The sequence below is a fragment of the Pterocles gutturalis genome, unplaced genomic scaffold (assembly GCF_000699245.1).
Source record: "Pterocles gutturalis isolate BGI_N339 unplaced genomic scaffold, ASM69924v1 scaffold4004, whole genome shotgun sequence".
NCBI classification, from domain to species: Eukaryota; Metazoa; Chordata; class Aves; order Pterocliformes; family Pteroclidae; genus Pterocles; species Pterocles gutturalis.
Genome location: NW_010135435.1, coordinates 1 through 18,573, shown reverse-complemented (window position 1 = coordinate 18,573; position 18,573 = coordinate 1). Strand labels below are relative to the sequence as shown.

The 18,573-nt window shown below is 42.5% G+C and overlaps 1 protein-coding gene across 1 annotated transcript; it reads right to left on the bottom strand.

Annotated features, from left to right (window-relative positions):
• Positions 1–2,476: 2,476 nt before the first annotated feature.
• Positions 2,477–16,609, bottom strand: KATNAL1 (katanin p60 subunit A-like 1; the record flags this gene model as incomplete). The annotated part of the gene is made up of 7 exons (XM_010081872.1): positions 2,477–3,032; positions 4,538–4,664; positions 6,990–7,124; positions 10,055–10,181; positions 10,991–11,149; positions 15,901–16,006; positions 16,485–16,609. Coding segments are annotated over 7 exons (978 nt in total), but the record flags the coding sequence as incomplete, so codon positions are not given.
• Between the last annotated feature and the right edge of the window lie 1,964 nt (positions 16,610–18,573).

The following is an 18,573-nucleotide window of genomic DNA, read 5'->3' as shown; positions in this document are numbered from 1 at the left end:
TTCCCTTTCCTAACGGAAGTTTTGCTCTTGGAAGTCTTCTGGTTAGCAGGCAGCTGATGATATAGCTTCTCTGGAGCCTGATTATTCTTCCAGCCCAGGGGCAAGTAATAAAAAGCCTGCCTGGCTCTGTGAGGTCTGAACCAGGTGCTAACACTGAACATCTGCTGGGGCCTCTGCTCTCCTCTCCCCCCCTCCGCCTTCCATGTGCTGGGCATTGGAGTATTCTCCATTTTATAGCTTGTGGCAACAAAAGGCCAATTTAAGAGGGAAAGCATTGCTGACAGTGTTGTCCAAAAAAACCAGACCCTGCTTTAACTGCTCTCCATCCATGACTTTGGTGAGTCCAACACCACCGTGACATGCTGAAAAGATCTGCATTGCATGGCAGCCTTTGAAAACTGTTACAGCAAAGCACTCACAGCCCCACCCGAGCGAGACAAACAGGCTCTACACATATATTTATTACTTCATACAACCAGATTGCTTATTGTACAAAAATTAACAGTGCCACCCAAGAGGGCCTTCACAGATGTTTAGAAAGAGACACATAAACACAGCTTTAAAACATGTTTTTTATGCAATCTAGGTACACACTACTGAAGCATCATACATTGTGTGCATACATATACATATACACACGTGTGTGCATGTATCTCCATGCATGTACAGACACAGACTGAACTAATGGTCACAGCAGGCTGTGATAAGCCCGTTCATTGCTCTCTGCCGAATCCAACATCCCTACACAAGGTTTTCCACCTTGGTATGGTGGTGAATGGTGAATCCCAAGGGCTCTACTGTGCAGGTAGTGCAAACTGGTCAGGAAAGAAGCAACTGGACCTTTTTTTCCTCCCTGTAGATGAAGAGGGTAAAAGCTCACGTTCTTCCTGCACTAACCTCTTTCCAGGAGTGTAACAGGGCTAACGCTAGGCAAGGGAGATGCTCTGTCCTTGGAAAGACATGAACAGCAGCTGTGTCTCAAACACTTTGGGCGGCCCAGAAGGTATTTTTCTGGACTGCCCCATGGAAACATGCTTCTGAAGGCCCAACTGAGTTTATGTCAAATGCAAAACTGACAGAACCTCCATGGTGTTTCCCCATGCAAACTGGAGCATCCCTTTAAAATGAGAGGATCAATCCAAGACGTGGTCCTCACATAAAAAGAAAGAAAAAGGAATACTGACAGACAAAGCAGCAATAGTAGAACAGCTTCAAAAGTCGCTCACATAATCAGACAGATGCGTCAGAGCTGTTATGCGCATATCCTGACAGTCCTTCCTATTGAACAGTAAACACACTTTAGTAGCATTAGTGGTTCATATGTCATAGCCCATACTGGTATTATTGGGAACTTCTGAAAACTAGTAAAAAGGAGCAAATAAGGATATACTCCCATTCAAGAGGAAGTGTCGTCTGTTTCCTACTGTAGTTCGCCACATCTGGCTATGCCACTAGGGTCTCAGCAGAGAACCAAAGGGCAGAATACCTACCGAACCACACAGCAACTCACATCCACCAAGATACTTTGGGCCTAGCTCACAAAATCAACAAAAATTTGAGAGCTTGAATATTCCTCTATAAATTTGACCTCTCCTCATTCCTACCATGAGAAACCTTTGTATGTCAGACTCGCAGCATGGGTCTGTGAAAAGCTCCTATAGTCAGCATGACAGTTACACTCTAGCGAGAGGATTTCTCATGCTAGATTTTATACCCCAGCCCTTCTCATCCCTGCCCTTGTACATGGGGAGAGAAGAAACAGCTAAGAACATAAATGAGATTGTACAGATTATTTTCCCTAAGTCAATAACATTTATACATTTTTAAGAAATCTTCATTAAAAAAAAAAAAAAGCATGAACAGTTCTACAACATAAACAGGTGCAAATTCCATGGCTTTGTAAAGCTAGGAAGGAGTTCATGACTAATCAGAAGTGGAAGTCCACAGCCACGTGTTTTAAGGACAGCCTTGTGTTTTAAAGACAGCCTTGATATTAGTCTTGGTCCTTAAATAACAAAAATAATATCTAGACAGCACAGACAAAGATTAGGACGACACATAAGCATAAAAGTGCAAGATGTAACAAGTCAAAGTGCCTACTGGTCAAACTTCAAAGTGTTTACTGGTCAAACTGGTACAAACTATGTTCAGAGATCAAGCACAAACCAGACTGAGAGTAATCAAGGCCCTTTTCCCCCCATTTCCATCAGAAGTCGTCACAGGTAACATCATTGCAGTCTGAAGTGATAGCAATTCCAAAGGGGTGTACATGAGTGCCGAGCCCATGTCTTGATGGAAAACTGATCCTTATTGCCTCTGTGTAATGCCAATTATTCCACAGGCTTTGCTCCAAATGTTTGAGCAGAGAGAGAACAGCAACTTCGATGTCACATTCAAGGCAGGCAGAGTCAGCAGCTCAACAGAAATGCAGCACTTAAGAGCAGGGGGTACAGCGAGCCCTTGTTAGCTCCTCTGGAGTCACATCCCCCAGCTGATTTATTGATTCCAGCCATGAAAGATGACTATGAGGATGTTAAGTAACACTGCTCTTCAATGGAAAAATAAAAAATATTATCCTCACAAGTGTAATTTTTCCCTTCCTGTTTGTGTTATTTTACTATTTCAGAGATAAAATATATTTTACAGTATCAGCTCATTATTGTGTTCATTCCCTTTAAAGGCAAATGGAGTTTAAAAGATCTCGTCATCAGAAGGAGGTGAGATGGGGCAGAGACAGACCTTTTATTAAACCTTTAAAAATATTTCTAACTCATTTTGCAAGTGAAAACAACAAAAACCATAAAACTCTAGCCAAGGAGAGCTGTCATTGAGATTAAGCAGATCCAAACTCCGCAATCCATTTTTCATACTTCTCCAGGTCTGCAGCAGAAACAGATTTGGAGATTTTCTTCAGAGCCAGCTCAAAGTCCCCCTTGGTAACCGGCATCTGAAGCTCTTCTTTAGAAAGTGCACGAATCTCTTCTGGAGTTAAGCCGTTAATACGCCGTCTCATTGCCATTAAAGAGGCATCCCTAGAAATACAGGACAATGTATGGGAGCTAATTGCTATAAGCCTATGAATTTTGATTGTATTCTCTTGCTAGAAACCACCGGCAGCAACACTTAAGAGAGCATTTATTTACTATAGAAGATGTGGTTCACATCTTTCTTAGCTTACATGTTCCCAGATCACTACACTAATTCAACATAAAGAATGCACTGGGAACAAAACTAATTTAAGCATATGGTAAATGTGCAGAGATAATTAAAACTATAAAACTGAAAACCTTTTACAATGATTCATAGAGATGAAATTTTACAATTTCAGTGCAGGAAAGGGCAGGGTGGGAGAGGAACTGTGCTTAAAGTCTTTTTTTTTGTTGTTTTGAATAGTCTGGATTTTGCACCCTCATCCCCGTAGATTTCAACTTTCTCCCCATGATGTAGCCCAAAAGGACAGTCAGCAACTGTTTGGAGGCCAGGCCAGCTCTGTTGCCTGCTTCTATATAGCACCTGAATCTGTAAACAGCAGAGCAGGAGGCATCAGACACAAGTGTCACGTGTCCCTGCAGGGCTGAGGCCATCAGTGCCTGTGGCTCCTCATGCTCTACCTGCTCTGTGACTCCCCCCAGCTCTGATGCTGCCAGCATGGCCCACTGGCATGGAGAACACTGGCATGTTCATTTCTCACACCACAGCCCACATGCAGTCTGAAATTACATTTTCTCTTTCCCCAGGTTTTTCCCAGCAAGGGATAACACCGGCCAGAGGGAGAACAAGTAATTTAACTATTGCACGGCATGACACACAGCAAGTTTTCAAAACCATGAAGTCATTTCACAATTTCAGCAAAGCAGCAGGGGAAGAAATAAAAAAATCTCAAGCCACGTTCTTAAAGGATCAGTTTCTCTTGGCAGGGATCCTAATGTTACAAGAGACATAGACTTCCTTACAGTAGGTTTTTTCAAATACCTATCCTCCACCAGAAAAGCCTCATTTGTCAAAAAATGAAACAAATTGTGGGAACAGGATGGAAATAAACTAAATACTAATCCCTATATCTGTATCACCCTTGCACCTAGAAGATTCAGGCAGAAACCAAGATCCTGCTGCACTGGGGGCTGTCCAAACATACAGCATATAGAAGCCCCAAAGAAGTATTCTATGAAAGGCTCCTTTGCATCACAAAATTCTAGCTCTTGAACTCATGGGAAAAAAAACAAAAACCAACCTGCTTTGCATCACATTAACAAATACAGACAAATTCAGTAAATGCAGACAATGTTAACGTGAGATTTGCTCAGAGAATTTTTTTCTTTTCAGATCCAAAAAAACTTAAGCATATCTCATACAAAGACTCCGTGGTCTTTAGACTGCTCCCCATCACAGTAACACATGGTTCCAGTACATAGTTTTGGGCCACAAGCATAGTCGCTGTTAGCATGGCTTCAGCTGTAGTGGATGTTGCCTTTTATCACCTAATATAAATAATGACTTTGCATGCAGTTTTATTTGCAAATTAAGGGGGATGAGATACCTGCAAACATTAGTGATGTCAGCACCAGAGTAGCCTTCAATCTTCTCAGCAATTTCTTCAAGGCTGATATCAGGATCCAGTTCTACTTCCCGAAGATTAATCTTAAGTAGTTCTGCTCTGCCTTTTGCTACAACATAAAAATACTTGTTTGAAGAGTAACATTAAAAAAAAGAAATAAACACAACTTAGATTTTTCAGTGGAAAGTACAAACAAAAAGGTTTAATATAAGAAAAGAGAAAGAACAAAACATAGTAAAGTGTGCAATCAAATACAGTAAAGCATATGGTTAAAAGCAGTATATTAAAACAGCATATTCTTGAGACATTTTGCAATGTCACATGTCATTAAAAATGTCTTTTATATCTCAGGTGACAAAGCATTTGGTCACATGCTACCCAAGAACACAAAAGCACAATCCTACAAATGTCTGCTTCTTCTCACACCCCTTTGGGTTCACTCGCTGTTCAAGTGTTTGATTGCATATTATTCACAAAGTTTCATTAGAACCACAATGAGGATCCTATTAACAGAGCTTCAGACAGCACGAGCCACTTAACAATAGGCTGAACTTTAAGCATATGTTTAAGCACTTTACTCAGCTGGCACGGAAGAAAACTGATGAAGCCCAACAGAAAACAGATCTGTTAGCACAGTAAACGTACTAATACATTTACAATACAAATGTCCTGGTATCCCACTTTCAGACCTACATGCAGTGTGCACACAGTGATAACCAGCTGCATAAATGGGCACTTATGCAGCCAATAAACCATTTTTCTTGTAGAGGGCATGTGCATATGTGTATTGGGGTATGTATGTGCATTTGGGTATGTATATTAAGTAGCTAGGCTTATAAGAGGTAATTCACATTTGACATCCTAGGCTTCAGAGTTACTCTCCACAACGGTGGTAAAGAAGAGGAGGAATGCTTTCCTGGGTTTTACTGTATAGAAAAATATACCAGCTTAGAATCTTTATTTCCACAGTGACCAATTTTTATAACCTAGAAAAGAGGAAAACCAAACAGAAGAAGTAGCAGTCGGAAAGGCTAAAAGTCTTACGGAAATGTCCACACTTATGTTTTATTTATGGATGTCCCTAATTAAAAAAGGTGGGAAGGGAAATATAAAAGAAATTAGAAAACTTTTCTTAAGCTGCTGGTTTTGTATGCTTTGCAGAACTGTCAAGAATATGGAGTTATCAATCACACACAACTAGCATTAGCTATAAAATGGGGATTTACTATTTACAGAGCACAATGTACATACAGCATACCTGCAGAGAGTGTCCTGTATCAGAGAACATTCTTCTAATCTTTGCTTTGGGGTTAAGCAAGTCTTTGCAGTATTTTGAAAATGAAACATGGTAGAATATATACTTGCATCAAATTCCACAATATACAGGTGTATGTATGACATACCATATCACTTTTTCAATTACAATGGCTGACCACATCAAATCACACAGCATAGTTATAAATGCATCATTTAGACTTGCCCAGAAGAGTTCAATGTTCTTATTTACAGAATAGATGCAAAAGAACATACGATTGGAAATAAAACTGGAGCACATCTCATATGTTGTCCCGAGTGTAATACACAGTGTCAAAAAAAATCTGGTTCAATTAGAAACAAGAGCAAGAGCTGACAGGACTTTAAACTAATTGGTCATAAACACAGGCATCCTGTTAGGAGCTGTTACCGCCTGTAAGCTGCAATGACAAGGTGTAGAACTATTAACTGCCCTTATACCTGCTAAACTCAATCACAACTGCTGTCACCATGAACACGCATCTTGTTATCTTGAGTGCTCATGCAGGGAGATGAGGCATCCACTGTACCAAGAAGAAACAAAGCTATGCAAACTTCAAGTGATAGGAATCTCAAAATTAATAGGATAGGTGAATGACAGCTAGGAAAGACAATACAAGCCGAGACGTCTTAGGGCAGGAAAGCAATCATCCTGCTTCATTCTGAGTGACTCGAAGCACAGTCATAAAGGTGAGCAAGCAGTGATTTACAATGAACTAAGCCTGTAAGTGAAAATTTATGGATCCACTTCTTTGCATTTGTCTGCAAGGGCACAGAGTGCATTTGCAGTATTTCTGAACATGTCCAAAGGCTGCCTTTGATGATCACTCAAGGATTGACTGTTAAACATTTAAAATAATTCCAGGCTCATTAAAACTAACTCTCTTTCAAAATGTAAGAACCCATCAATGGCCTTGCAATGAAATGCTGCAGCTCTTTGTTTTTAAGCCCCCAAGCAAGTAGTATTTTTTTTTCTCTCATTCTCTTTAAAAATAAAGCAACCCAGACAAATTATTAAACCCTGAATTTCACTGCTCATCACAAAAACATCAAGATTCCTCCCAAATGCAACAGTCCTGCAGTAATCCTAAATTTGTCTTGCAAAGGCCGTTTTAAAGGAAAATGCTCATAGCAAACATACCTGTGGGCAAAGGTATATAAATCCTCTTCTCCAGTCTCCGTCGGAGAGCTTCATCGATATCCCAGGGAAAATTTGTAGCTGCTAATACCATAACCATCTTGGAAGGGTTATCATTTTCCAGAGCACCACCTACCCCTGCAAGCACAACAGTTTAGAGCAATTTCACTCCACATCTCTTATTGATTGATGTGCTTACTAAGAAACACTGCAAAAACATTACAAAAGCCTGGACAAAGCTAAGCAACAGCTCTATACAGTCCTTGTGCCCCTTTCCAAACTTCCCATAGCTTATGTGTGACAAGACAATCATTGTCACAGAGAGGGGGACAGTTCATTCTTTTCTGAGTCTTTGACAGTGCTAATAACAGTCATATGTGAGTGTAGCCCTACTAGTCCCACAGAAAGTGCTATCTCTGTCAAATCTGTCCACAGAAGGAATACAAATCACTCCTTAGCCTCTCAAATGAGGACTGCAAAGAAATTACTACTTTGGGGCAAAACGTTGCCTACCCTGAGTTTACCACAATGAACCTGCACATTTGAGGACATTATAAATAGTAGTTAAACAATAGCTGCAATACAGAGGTGGTTATCAAACTACTATGGCATACAATATTCCTCAGATGGTCATCCTTGTTATGTGCACCTGCACAGAGAAGGTACTAAATGTGACTAAAAGGGTAATAGTACCTGCCACCACGGAATACAGCAAAATCAGATCCCACAATGGGGTCCCTGAGCTGGAGACTCTAGCAAAGTGGGGAAATTTGTTTAAATTGCATCAAAATTAAAGACCTGTATTAAACTGCACAAATCTCCATTATCTGCGTCTCCTAGAGTCTGTGTCTCTTAAACATGAGTTTTCAATTTACCATCAAAATGGCCATTTTAGAAAAAAAAGTGGAACAACCTTTATCTGCCTTCAAGCAGATAAGGAATGCAAGAGACCAGTGTGGCTGAGTCAGGACCTGCTGGTCAAACTAAAGGTCAAGAAGGAAATGCACAGGCAGTGGGAGCAGGGACAGGTATCCTGGGAAGAGTACAGGGATGCTGCCCAGCTATGTAGGGATGGCGTCAGGAAGCTGGAGCTGAACTTGGCAAGGGATGCAAAGAATAATAAGAAGGGCTTCTACAGGTATGTCAGCTAGAAAAGGAAGGTCAAAGAAAGCGTACCCCCCCTTGATGAGCAAGACTGGAAAACTGGTAACAACAAATGAGGAGAAGGCTGCGGTACTCAACAACTTTTTTGCCTCAGTCATCACTGGCAACCTCTTTTTCCTCACCTCTCAAGTGGATGGACCACAAGATGGGAACTGGGGAAGCAAAGTCCCTCCCACTGTAAGAGAAGATCAGGTTCATGACCACCTGAGGAACCTGAACATACGTAAGTCTATAGGACCTGACCAGACACATGCCAGAGTCCTGACGGAATTGTCTGACGTAGTTGCCAAGCCACTCTCCATGATATTTGAAAAGTCACGGCAATTGGGTGAAGTCCCTGGTGACTGGAAAAACGGAAACACATTGCACCCATTTTTAAAAAGGGTAGAAAGGAGGACCTTGGGAACTACCAACCTGTCAGCCTCGCCTCTGTGCCTGTGAAGATGATGGAACAGATCCTCCTAGAAGCTACGCTAAGACACATGGAGGACAGGGAAGTGATCCGAGACAGCCAGGATGGCTTCACCAAGGGCAAGTCCTGCCTGACCAACCTAGTGGCCTTCTGTGATGGAGTGACCACATCAGTGGACACGGGAAGAGCTGCAGATGTCATCTGTCTGGACTTCTGTAAGGCCTTTGACACGGTCCTCCACATCCTCCTCCTCTTTAAATAGGAGAGATATGGATTTGATGGGAGGACTGTGCGGTGGATGAGGAATTGGTTGGATGGTCGCATCCAGAAGGCAGTGGTCAATGGCTCAGCATCCAGATGGAGATCAGTGACAAGTGGTGTCCCTCAGGGGTCCGTACTGGTAGTGTTTAATATCTTCATCAATGACACAGTGGGATTGAGTGCACCCTCTGCAAGTTTGCAGACAACACCAAGCTGAGTGGTGTGGTTGACATGCCTGAGGGATGGGATGCCATCTAGAGGGACCTGGGCAAGCTCAGGAAGTGGAACTATGTGAACCTCATGATACTGAGCAAGCCAAGTGCAAGGTCCTGCATATGGGTCAGGGCAACCCCCAGTATCAATACAGGCTGGGGGATGAAGGGACTGAGAGCAGCCCTGCTGAGGATTTGGGGACACTGGTGGATGAAGAGCTGGACGTGACCCAGCGATGTACACTCGCAGCCCAGAAAGCCAACTACATCCTGGGCTGCATCAAAAGAAGTGTGACCACCAGGTCAAGGGAGATGATTCTTCCAGTCTACTCCACTCTCGTGAGACCCCAACTAGAGTCCTGCATCCAGCTCTGGAGCCCTCAGCACAGGACAGACATGGATCTGTTGGGAGCAGGTCCAGAGGAAGGCCACAAAAATGATCAGAAGGCTGGAACACCTCTCTGATGAAGAAATGCTGAGAGAGTTGGGGTTGTTCAGCCCGGAGAAGAGGAGGCTCTGGGGAGACCTTATCGTGGCCTTTCAGTACTTAAAGAGGGCTTGTAAGAAAGACAGGGACAAACCTTTTAGCAGGGCCTGTTGTGACAGGACAAGGGTTAATGGTTTTAAATGGAAAGAGGGTAGATTTAGACTAGATGTAAGAAAGAAATTCTTCACAATGAGGGTGGTGAAAACACAGGAACAGGTTCCCAGATAGGTGGTAGATGTCCCATCCCTGGAAACATTCAAGGTCAGGTTAGATGGGGCTTTGAGCAACCTGACATAGTTGAAGATGTCCCTGCGCATTGCAGGGGCGTTGGACTAGATGACTTTTAAAGGTCCCTTCCAACCCTAACTATTCTATGATTCTATGAACACTCCAGAAATACACTACTCTCAAGTTCTGCCTTACTTTTCTTCTATCCATAAAGCCAGGTTTTCCAGATTGCTCAAGTTCTTATATTCCCACCTGTAAAAAAAACAGCACCCCAGCCCCAAACTCAGATCTAAACACTTGTTACCATCCATTTGCACAAGCAGCTCTGACTTGACTCTTCGACTCGCCTCGTGTTCGTCAGACGTGCCTCTGCGGCTGCAGATGGAATCTATCTCATCAATGAAGATTGTTGTTGGAGCGTAAAACCTCGCCTTTATTCAAATGAAAACATTACTATTAAGGCTGCAGCAGCAGGCACAGGACCTCATTAGACCATGACCCAGTCCCACTAGACATATTATGTACATATCTTCCCTGCCTGTCACAAGAAAATAATTCAAGATCTTGATTTACAAACTGTCTGGCATATGCAGAAGTTTATACACTTTAAACTGTACTCCTTGAGCCAGGTGTCTTTCAGTGTTGGTTGGTTTTCCTCAGCAACTAGTCTTGAAAAGGGGAAAAGGAACACAATCGAAATATAGACAGTTTTCGTGTCCAGGTTTTTCTGTTAGTGAGGCATAAGCATAGGGGACGGAAGGGAACTCAGCCTATCTCAACAGACACAGATTTTAACTGAGTATTGTAGAAGTGCAATGAGTATCCCAAATAGGTGAATGGCTCTTCAGTACAGGTCCACATGGGCATGTCCTTCACATACCCTGCACGATGGACCGCACTCACAACTTCACAGAGAGACTTGTGTCCATCATTCAGAACAGAAACTGAATGAAAATATGTATTGCTTCTAGAATAACAGTTCCAAATCCCTTCCAATTTCAAATCTACTTCCTATGGGCTTGTTATCCCATAACCGAAAAAGAACTGAATTTCTGTCAAGTTCACAACTCTACGTTTAGTCTGGAAAATGCTATCCTAAACACATGGTGACTGGACATGGTTGCGGGGGTGTCAGTTCAATGAACTCCGTGCTTCCAACATGCTACTTGAGGAGCAGGAAACCAAGAGAGATGTCCTTTCTCACCTTAGTGAGCCCCAGATCACAACACTGAGGACATACCATTTCAAACAAGAGGCGGACCAGCTTCTCAGACTCGCCCCTGTATTTAGACGTCAGGGTAGAGGAAGACACATTGAAGAATGTTGTTCCACATTCTGTGGCAACAGCTTTCGCTAGCATTGTTTTGCCAGTGCCAGGAGGACCAACCATCAGCACACCCTGAAAGGTGAAAGCAAAGGTAATGAATAACAGATAAAGAGACTTTGCAATTGGTACTCTACACTACATCTCAACGTGATCCAAGATCTGCATTTAAACTGTTTAATAACATAATCGTCATCAGTGGAAAACAAAAGACAAGAATCTTGCTTTCGAGAACAGTGTGGAAGTATTCTGTGGTTTCTTCTTACCACTCAATTGGAGTATTAATCACAAAAGCCAGTAACTGTTGCTGCATCTATCACCTGGGAAGTAGACAACACATTTACAGCCTTCTTCTGAATCAGACAGAGCCTGGACTTGAACTTACGCATACCCCAACTCACAAGGCGCTGCACAGGCAGATGAAGACAGTGAATTCTTCTTTCTGGAAGAAAGGCCCCTTCCTGAAGAAATCTTCATAGAAACCAAAATACTTTTGCAGAAAGTTGTGTTTGACTCATGCTCAGTGGAGCATTTTTTCAGTAGAAAAACATTTTGACAAAAAGTCCTGACGACATGTATGTATGACTCTGATTGATTTTTACACTTAAGTATGCACAAGAACATGCACTGAATACAACAGTTTGTCATACTGTTTAATCTCTCCATCTCAGTACTTCTATGACCATACTACTGCATCTTAGCAAATCCTGGATGAAACACCATTCCCACCACACTGTTGGATGGCAGAAGAGCACTACTAATTCTGTTTTACAGATAAGCAACTGTGGCTCATGTGTACTGCCACTCAGTCCCACAAAAGCCTAATATGAACCTCAGTGATGATTCAGAAAGCTTTAAACTTGAGAACAGAACTACAATTGTTAAGTCCCAGGCTGGCATCTACATCATCAGACTGTCCTTCCATCTGTGGTCCATCTGAAAGACAGAGTAAGGAGCACACATCTCTGCAGCTCAGCACATTTACCCGTCATTATGCAAACAGGCTTTTAGCTAGACACACAGTGCTTTCAGGACCCATGTTAAGATTGTAGCACTGAGACTCGTTAATCACTCCTGATAATATTTCTAAATAAGAGTTATCTTTATGGATACTCTTTCCAACCCTTTCAACAGCAGTGTTGGAGAGGAACACCACACTGCTCCATGCCTGCATGTGGCACTGTGATTTTAAGCATGGCACTATGAAAATGTAGTGCTCAAGCAGCTTGGGGGTTTTTTCCCTCCCAACTGCAAGAGCTTATTACATACTAACAAAGAGTTTCCTAAAGCAAAAGTTGCACTGTGTTGCAAGGGCAATCAAATTAGCTAGAATTAGAATTGCACATCGTAATGTGCTTTGCAATTAATAACTTACATAAAATGCCACAGCAATAAAATATTTGTTAAATGCAAGCGACACAGCAAATTAGATTTCATCTGTTCCTCACAAAAATTTACTTCAAAAAGCACAAAGAATGACATAGAAGAGATCTATAAAAACAAATCAACCGGGAATGCAATTATTCAAAAATGTACTATTCAAAAGCAATAGCCTCGCTGTACTCCATTTTCCATTAACTCTCAATACCTTTATTGTCATTTAACACTTAGCTAATGCAAGCTCAACATACATTCATCAGTAAATTAAGTCAGAAACGTTCACACACCAGCCATACAGCTAACAGTCCAATGTCACTCCTCAGGCTGCCTAAGGTTTCCTAAGCTCCAGAGCAGCAAGCATAAAAAGTAAATTGACTCTTTTTCTCCCCACGAACGTTCAGACATATACTGTGGTTTGAACTGCTGCATCGTCATACTGATATTACAATAATATTGCAAGTACAGCCCTGGAGTGACTGGGTGAAAATGACTCAGCCAGTGACAGGCAGGTCAGAAATTACTTACTGTTCTCTCCAAGTTTCTACCGTGTTTATTGAATATTTTAAAACAAGCTGCACCTCAGTTCAAATCACACTTGACCCTTGACCCTGTGTTTGACAAGCTGTGTTTACTGCAGGACCTGGCAATAAAAGGGAATAATGTCATTTTTTGTACACTGCTTTGGTCCTCCATTACTATGGAAAGTCAAATTCTGGCTTCAGCTACACATGCCGCTCACTGCCAAAATTTAAGCCCATCACTTTGCACCTCCTGTGTAACTACTACAGCGAGCGTTACCTTGCATATGATACCGGCGGCATTATATATGTGCATAACACAGGTGCAAAGCAGCCACATGAGGCATAAAGCCAGGGGAAAACCAAGCTCTCTGGGGATAAGGATGATAGAAATACCAGTTTAAAAAAAACCAAAAACCTTTGAGTTCTCAGCAAAACAGGATATGCATGGTTGCAAACAGAAACACATAGGATCAAGTTGCTCTTCATCTCTGCAAACTAGGAGGCTGCCGCTTACTCACTAGTTAAAATCCTTGACAAACACAAAGACTTCTTTATTCTTCCTCTAAGGCTCTGTTAATCCAAAGTATTCAAATAAAAAGCTGAAATGCACCGCAGGGAGTAAGTGTTTTGATGAAATCACTGCAGGGTTACTTCTTGTTGTTGTAACAATCACTAGCAGAGCAGTGGGAAGCACAGTGAGCAACTGGGCCTTCTTGGCACAAAACAGTGCAAAGAACAAGAAAGAGCAAGCCTGTGGCCACTCAGAATCCCGTGGCTGCAACTACACAGCACCTGTGTTGAATCAGGGAAGACAGCTGGCTCCTTCATACAAGGCACCGTCCTCTGAATGCAGGCACAGACCGTGAGGGCTGTCTTGAGAATTGTTCTCAGGAGAGTCTGAACATCCAAAAACAGATTTGGCTGCCTTTTCCCTGAATTATGGTCCTGAATGCCTAGGCTCAACAAATGCCTGCTGCTACACTGATTAGTGCAAGAAATAGTTTTCCCTTCAAAAGTTCTCATCCTTGGAGCACAGTCAGAGGTCAACAGTAGGGAAAATAAATGCTGTTCTGTGTGAGAAATAAATTCAGGAGAGTTACAGCTTCACAAGTCACCAAGGAAAAGGCTAACAATGAAGACTCTTCATGGACTTGTCAGAAATCAATTTGCATTTCAGACTGAAGAGAGGAAATAATCTTAGAATTTTTTTTCCATGTCTACAACCACACAGTTTTCAGAGGCGACACTTCTCAGTAGGAAAAGGTAATCGCACACGAAGAGATGGATACTGTAAGTCTTTAAAAGACCAGGCTGTTGTTTCTTTATCCACTGCCACAATACTTGGACACAGGGCCAGAGGCATTGTTCACGTTCCTTGCCGTCTGCTGAGATACCTGCCTTAAAGACAGATGGCCACTACATCCTCTAGGCATGTTAATTGTTGAAAAAAAAAGCATAGCAGCTCTTCACTCCCTTAAACATTCTTGAAGACTGGACAGACAGAGCGCCTGTAGTCTATAATAAGGGTATGGATCAACTTCCTCTGTGCCAAAGAGGAAAAGAGAAAGATTCAGCTGTTCAAAAGACACTAAAATCTCACCCTACACTTGTAACCCACAATATCTAGCCTCTGTCCAAGCCAACAGCTTGGTTAACCTTAGGGTTAACCTCAAGCCCACTAGTACTGACCACAAGCACCCTAAAGCCCTGAAGACCATATAGCCTGGGGCTAGGTTTGGGCTGCCACCCTGCAACTCACTAAAACCTCCATGAACAGCCATCAAGCAGCAATCTCCCAGCTCCCACTCTTTTCTGACTTCCCTTCTTTACTGTAGACACAACCCCCACTGTCAAGTCTTCCACTCATCAGTTCCCACAGGTCTTTTTTAACAAATAAGCAGAATAACAAGGATCTAGGACTGGCTCAGGCTGGAGGAGGACAGCTTTGAGAGGCAGACCCAAGTATAAGCCAGAGAAGTACACGGACCAAGCAGGAAAAGACAAGGCAAGTGCTCGTAACACAAGATCTGACATGGTGCTGAACCCGTGTACTAAACCACAGGAACTATCCTACACATGCCATTGCCTTGCAGACTCAGAATAATGGGCAATTTGCAAGACTCTCTTTTCCCCACTAATCCTTCTCAGTAACCAGAAAGCCCTTTTGTTGTGACTAGTTATTTCAAAAAAAAGTGTCAATCCATCTCACAACAAAAGCAAGACAACTTTATTTTCTGTTTACAGAATTACTTAGCAACCTCCTCCCGCCTCCTCCTTGTTAGCTCTATGCAAGACCCTGACTGGGCTCACCTCTGGTCCATCAGCCAGGCCAGCTCAGTCCTATATCCTTCCAATTACAGCTCATTCTCCCACTTGGAATTTCTCCCACTACAGCAATAACTACGCCCAGCTGCAAATATAACTGCAAAGCTAAATCATCACTCAGATTAGCCCCCTCTCTCCTTGCTTCCTTGAACCATCCAGCCTGCAGTTTGCAGTCTGAGTGATAGCACATGCAGAATAAAAGAGCCCAAGAACTGCTTTCCTCCATGAAGTGTTGAAGAGTGACCACCATAATCCTAAACAGAGCTGTCTATTAAGCATTTCTGCTTCTGTCAATATACCCTATGTGCTTACTCACATGTACAAGCTGACATATAGAAAGTATTACAATGTCAACAAGCTATAACCGAGTAAATACAAAAGAATTACTGTTTACTGTAAAGCCTCCATACACTTCCTCCATACACTTCCAGTTGTTTCTTTCAGTGCATTTTACATGAATCATTACAAGAGGATTTAACAAATTCCTAATCTTTCCCATTTACCTTTTTAGCCTCCTGCTACAGACATCCACACACATTACAGCAGCAGACATACAAACCTACAGCTTGCCATTTACAACAACAACAAATAAATTCTCACCTTCCAAGGTCTTCTGATTCCTTTGAAAAAATCAGGCATCCACATGGGAAGAACGACAGCTTCTCTTAATAATTTCTTGGCTTCTTCCAAATCCGCTATGTCATCCCTGTACAAGATGAAGAAACTTGTATAAGATTCCTGTACAACAGTATTTCTTCTATTTTTATACAAGAAAAACAGAAAAGCTTTTTACTTAGTATCATCTCTTTTAGCATGCCAGTACATGCCTCATGAGAGCGCTCCTATAATCCTGTGACCTAAAATTGAATCCACTTTTGGAAGGTAGGGAAAAAATTATTTTCAACTCAAGTTACCCTGAGCTGCTTAATTAAAAATTGTTTTGGACAATATGAACACCAAAGCGGTATCTTTAAAGCTCTCTGGAGTGTATTTTAATTTCAGCAATACTTGTAACGGATGTACTGCACATAATATCAGCTAGCAACAAAAGCTTAACTGTAATCAAATGAATAAACTGTTAAAACCAAAGACCTTGTTTTGCTTATCTGTAGAATATTACGATGGCGCCTTGACTCTCCTTCTCCACACTAGCAAAAACACTTGAATTGAGAAAATCCTCATACCAACTAATGCTTGGATTCCTTGGTACAACGTCCCTTTCAAGAGCTTCAACCAAGTCTTTGTCGTAACCTGCTCCATCAAATTTTGGAATTTCCCCATCACAAACTTCCTGGGGAATTTTTTTTCCCTAGAAGTAAAAGCCACACAGGCTCATAAGGACATTATTCTTTCAGCATACCCTTTACTAGCAAGATATAACGATATTGTCTGGTTCGTCTCTATAGAAGCCACAAAAAGGTATCAACCTTTAACACAACTATCTTAGCACCACAACGGCCAGCTAAACGAATGTGTTCACACCCTACACTCCACAAAGAGTCCCCATACACCAGTGGTTGCTTCCACCACAACACCACCATGCTTCCTTCACAGATGCATCTCACAGCGGTAAAACCCCATCAGAGCTCATTCCATATCATGGTGGGTGGGTTGGTTTGTTGGCTGGTTGGTTTTAAAGCAGCAGACCAGACTCTCTTAACAGTGCTAAACCACTCTTCACACAACTAATACACTTCTGGTCAGCCGAAGGCACAAATGCAGGAACAGCCTCACAAAGCAGGCTGTGTCACAACTTAATGCTACATTAATTCCCAGCTGAAGACCAGAGCATCCAAAGCGTATTTTGAGGATGCTAAACCTGCCACACTACCTGCCAGAGCTAAAAAACTGGCACTCGACCATCACTGAAAAGGAACACAAAAGCTGTTACACCCATTGTCTTTGATGCAGGAAAACCAAGAAGATTCTCTCTCCTTGTTTAATTAAAGCCTTCCCGCCCATTAATTTCTCCTTTCCTCAACTGCAAACTATCTATTTCCCTCCTCTTGTTCAGAGGCCAGCTCCATAAACAGTTAAAATGCTTTCAAAAGGTCATATTTATTTAAGGGCTTCACCGAAAGCCCTAAAGGAGCTCCCAAGTCACCCAGGCTTCTTTGAATTACAATATTTTCTGCAGCATGCCAACACTCATTCAGTGACCAAGCCACACACTGCCTCTGCCCCACATGGCCCAGAGTTTCTGGTTAATACTTCCACAGTGCTGTTAAGCTTGTGGGGGTGACGTAACATTTCCCCTTTGAAGTATCAGGGCTGACGCTCCTCCTCTCCCACTTCAGAAGGAAACCGCTTCCCCTCCCAGCTCATCGGCTGCATTTGGCTCTGCCTGAGAAGCAGCTGCGCTACTTTGACGAAGGAGGCTGAGTAGGGAGCTACTTTAGGACTCTTAACTCAGCTTCTAAACACTATCAGCAGCAAGTTAAAGAATCCCAGCTGGCTGGACAAAAGCACCCTAGGCAAAGGTGGTCTGAGAAGCAGCTGGAGACACACAAATAACCTCGCAGTGGAAAAAGGAAAAGGTAGGGATTACACCCCTCCTCGTTGCCATTTGCCCACGAGGCCTGTGAGGGAGCAGTTTATCTTCCCGCTATTTTTATTTCTTGCTTCCATGTGAACTCTGTGTTGTTTAGTACTCCCAGATTTTTTTTTTTTTTTTTTTGCAATGGAAATGAAGCTGAAAGTTGTGTTTAGACAAAAAGCTGGTGTAAAAAATGTAATGGTCTGGCGTAAAAAGGAAACAGAAAGAAAAGCCTGCTAGAGTTTGGAAGATATTAAGAGAGAGAAAATAGAATCCAAATATAACCATAAAAAAGAAAGAAGGTGGGAAAAAAAGACAAAGGGATTTGCTATCTGTTACACACTTCTATCCCTCTGCAATGGACTGGTTTTCCTAGTGAAAGAATTTTTCTGCGCATCTCAAAACAAATTAGATGTTTTGTTTTTTTTTGGGTGAAACAGAGTTAAGGCAGGCTTTAAAAAGTGGGAGAGGCCAGGGCAGATCGCTGAGCGCACTACAGAGGAGGCTGAAGCAGCAGCGCAGGACCCGGTACCCGAGCCCGGCTGGCAGAGCAGCGCACAGCCTGTTTGCTGGGCCAGAAACCCGGCCAGCACACAAATCGGGCAACGCAGGCGACACCGGACTACGACGCAACTCAAAGTCACTGAGGAAAAAATAAAACCAACCAGAAATACCAGGGGAAGGAAAGGCCCCGCGGCCAGGAGGGCGCCGGCGCAGCCACGGGGCGGCAGCGCGGC